At 48.9% G+C, this 3,906-nt stretch overlaps 1 protein-coding gene across 1 annotated transcript in view; it reads left to right on the top strand.

Moving 5' to 3' along the window:
- The first annotated feature begins 688 nt into the window (after window positions 1-688).
- Cass4 (Cas scaffolding protein family member 4) overlaps window positions 689-3,906 on the top strand; it is a 38,686-nt gene continuing 35,468 nt past the window's right edge. The window contains exon 1 of the mRNA XM_005392268.1: window positions 689-983. Within this exon, the coding sequence (XP_005392325.1) occupies window positions 948-983 (36 nt within the window). The 5' untranslated portion in view covers window positions 689-947. The remainder of the gene's footprint in view (window positions 984-3,906) is intronic.

The following is a 3,906-nucleotide window of genomic DNA, read 5'->3' as shown; positions in this document are numbered from 1 at the left end:
GGCAGCAGGAAGGGAGCCTGGAGAGGGGGCCAAACCGGAGCCAGGCTTGGAAGAATGGCTGCCATTTTGTTAAAGAGGAATGGAAGTGCGGTCGGGTTTTCACACAGCGCCTGCTGCAGGGTAGATCTCCTCCAGATGGTGGGTCTGGATTTGGAGACAGTAAAAAGACCCAGCAAGCTCAGGAGGAACTGCACGCACTAGCATGGTGGTTTCCAGGGCAGGAGATGGCTTGTGAGATTTCAGAAGTGACACAAGTGCCGTGCTTAGCATGGTGTCTGCTGCCGATCAGAAAACGTTCTTCACTGAGTATCATGAGCTAGGACCAGGGGTGAGTACGAGGCTCAGAGTAGCGGGGAGCCCCTATGCTGGGCGCTGTCCTGTGAGGCACCTCACTTGACTCGTTTTACCCTGGCTGTCAGCAGGCCGGGGCTAGGGAGCAAAAAGGAAGAAACGCTGACCAGCATCAGAAATTCGGCCAAGTAGCCTCTCATCAGGAAGATGAGGCGGGTCTGTTGTGTGGAAGTTGTCCCACAATATTCAAAGGCAAGAATGCTGTCTGCTCCTACCCTAGGTCTTTCAAAGAAGGAACTTCACCACATAAAGCAGAAGTTTTTTTTTTTTTTCCTTCTTCTTTTGTGGTTTCACACAGCGAATGAGTGACAATCTCTTCTTGTAGACAAAGGGAGACGTCAGGCAGGGAGGCGTGAGCGTGGCCTGCATTTCTGGTTCCCCCCGCCCTCACCCCTCTCATTTTACTCTTATCATGCTTCCCAGAAAGTCTGCCTGCTGGAAGAATCTTCTTGACAGTTTCCCATGTGTTGTCTGATAACTCCATAGGATTCGGCTTCTGAGAACCAGTCGGAAGCAGGCGGTGACACTGCGTAATCTGCCTGTGAAGCCGCGGATACTGGCTGTGGCACTCTGGGGAGCTTTTGCACGCTGCAGGCATGAGGGGAACCAGCATCAGGGACGGTGTGCCCAAGGTGAGTGACCGGGCCGTGCGCCTGGGCTGGTGCGTGGGGAGGAGGCTCCGACCAGTTTTGGTGCTATGCTTCTAATGAAGGCAAAGGATGAATGCTAACAACATATGGCTTTGACATGGGAACACTGAGCGTGTGTTTAAGGGTGGGAAATCCGTGGTCTGTAGAGCTCTTTACCAGCCGGCTTCCGAGATGGCTATAAATGATTGCTCAGTAGATAGCGGCGAATGTGGTGGGTACCAGAGCCCGTCCCTTTATGTCTGTCCAGCAAATGTGGGGCTCTGCCCAGCCCAGTCTCTCCTTCCTCTGCACTTTGAAAACACCCAGTGTAGTTCTCAAGGTCCTGCGCTCGCTTCTCCAGAGCAGAACCCAGACCTCAGTTTCTGTCTCCCACCTGAATCCACAGCGGTCCCCCGAGGCACTGTCCTCCTGTAACTTGCGCACCGCAGGACCCAGCTGGAATTTGCATGTTAACTGCAAGTCGGTGTCTTGAATCAAAAGACAGCCCCTATTTAGAAGCTCAAACGGCTCCCAAAAGCATTTACTCAGACTCCAGGAACGTGAAGCTCAGCGTTGATGTTTTTTTTTTTAATTTCTCTTACATTCTTTTAAATTTTTAAGTAGAACAGGGAAAAAAACAAGAAATGAGACAATTGCTAAGTGAGGAGCCTGTTTACAGGGCTAATAAAATATTTATTGCAATAATAATGGATTCCAGTAGTGGACTGTATGGCGGAGTGGTCTGTGATATTTTTTTATGTAGACTATGTGTAAATACTTAGCTAGCTTAGAACTGTGTCCTCAACTGCGTACTGCAACATTTTTCAAAGCACTGGAATAGATGGAGGTGGGTTAAGTAATTCAGCAAACTCCTGACTTAAGCCGCCTGGACCCATCAGCTCCTGGCGCTTTGTCGCACTCATGCGCACCTATTTGTATATACTTAGACATGAGCGCTGACTATGTTGTCACCGTGGTTAAACCACTGGAAAGCAAATGACAGAAATAACGCTGCTTTACCCCCCAACACTTGATCATGGGTCTCCTCAGGCATCTACCTCCAGCACCACACACCTACATCGCACCCACCATTATTTCACCTTGATTTCACAATGCCACCCTAATATTCAGTCCGCATTCAGATTTTCCAAAAATACCCTTTTTCTCTTTTTGCCTGTTGTCTGCTTTTCCAATGGAGGATTCCTCGTGGGCTCACACACGGTGTCGTTTACCAGGTCTCAGTGATCCTTACTCTAGGTTATGAACCCACTCCTTTTTTCTTTCATAACATTGACTTTTTTTTCAAATAGCCTGGAGTTTTTTATGATTTAGAGTCCTTTTTCTTTTTGAGCCCCTTATTCTGCCTGGATTATTTGTATGGCCCTTGACAGTGTGTCCATAGCCTGGCTGTGTGCATAGACACGACTGACAGGCTCAGACTCTCTGTGCGGTCTTGCTCTCCCAGTGAGGCGATGATAGCAATGACTGTCGCTGATCACTGACACCCGGGCTGTGTGCAGTGTCCCCTCACAGTCCCCTCTCCTCACGGCCTCTCCGTGAAGCAGAGCGTTGCTCTTCTCCCGTGTTACCAACGAGGAAACAGCTGGGATCGCAAGCGGGCACCGCCCCACCCGCCCTGTAAAACAGCCATTCTGAACTCCCAGATCACTTGTCGGGATTTGGTGCTCGGGCCCCAGTGCGCCAGGCCATGTCATCTCACTGCACACAAGCGCCCCCTTCCTGGTAGCCCTGCACCAGAAAGAGGACCCAGCCTTCGCCTCCTAGTCCAGGGGCAGCCTCAGCTACTGTTTCCTCGGTTCCTGCGTGTCCCTGTCAAAGCACATACAAGATAATATACTCTTTTTCCACTGTTTAAAAACACATCTAGCAGAGTTCAGATTCTACAAGCACAACTGGCCGCTAATTTGAATGCCTACCACGTCATTTACTTGCTTTTCAAATGCTAGCGCAGTGCTTCTGCTGTGTGGGTCCTCAGCCTTGGTGTGTCTGATTTCAGAGCCCTCGCTTGCATTCTGAGCCACCCTTCAGACTGCGAGTCTGTGTTGGCCCATGGAGGTAAACAGCAGCTGCTCCCGGAGCTGTTTGCCAATGCTGCCTGCTAACCAACGGTTCCGTCAGTAGAGCTTTCCCCTTAACACGCAGCAGATTTTGCATGTTTACCAGACTGTTTAATTATGCTTTGTCCTGGTTGTTTTACGAGAACACCTAAAAATACACACCACGCTACTAGCAACGGGAACCTCCAGTACTACAGTTGCAACAAAAGCAGGAATCCTTATGCCCGGCAGAGTGGTGAATCCGATGTCTCCTTCACTCTAGCCAGCTGGCTCCTCCTACACCTCTGCTCAAAACATGCTAGGAAATTAGTTCAAAAAGACCAGGTAAATGAGTTATTTTTATCATTTAGGAATCCTTGCTTTGAATTTAGAAATGCTTATTCCTAAAAATACAGTCTGCATGTACCTTCGTGATTCAGTCCCAGTGGTTGCAAGTTGTGTCAGTCGGTGCTTGGGCATGAGTATGTGTGCACACAGCCATGTGTGCAAGTGCTTAGCAGTGATTTGAAGTTAGCAGCTTTGTACACGGCACCCCCACTACACCATCACATTTTTTCTCTGCCATGTCCAGGACTGGAAGTAAGATTAGTGAGTCAAATAAACATTAGGGCTGCTTTCTGTCATTTTCTGAGAATTTCCAAAAGTTGATTCTACTTTAAACCTGGTTTCCACAGTATCTTCTGTCTAAGGCATACTTTATCTCTTTTATAAAGACAGCTGGTGAGGAATCATGGAGCACACCTGCATTTTCAGCATTCTAGGAGGCTGAGGCAGGAGGATCACAAGTTTAAGCCCAGCCTGGGCAACTAGGCAACTTTGTGAGACCCTGTGTCAAAATGAAGAAGGAG

This window comes from Chinchilla lanigera, unplaced genomic scaffold (genome assembly GCF_000276665.1).
Source record: "Chinchilla lanigera isolate Chin_1 unplaced genomic scaffold, ChiLan1.0 scaffold00044, whole genome shotgun sequence".
Taxonomy (NCBI): domain Eukaryota; kingdom Metazoa; phylum Chordata; class Mammalia; order Rodentia; family Chinchillidae; genus Chinchilla; species Chinchilla lanigera.
Note: the sequence above shows the minus strand (reverse complement) of the source record. Positions and strands in the feature narration are given on the sequence as shown.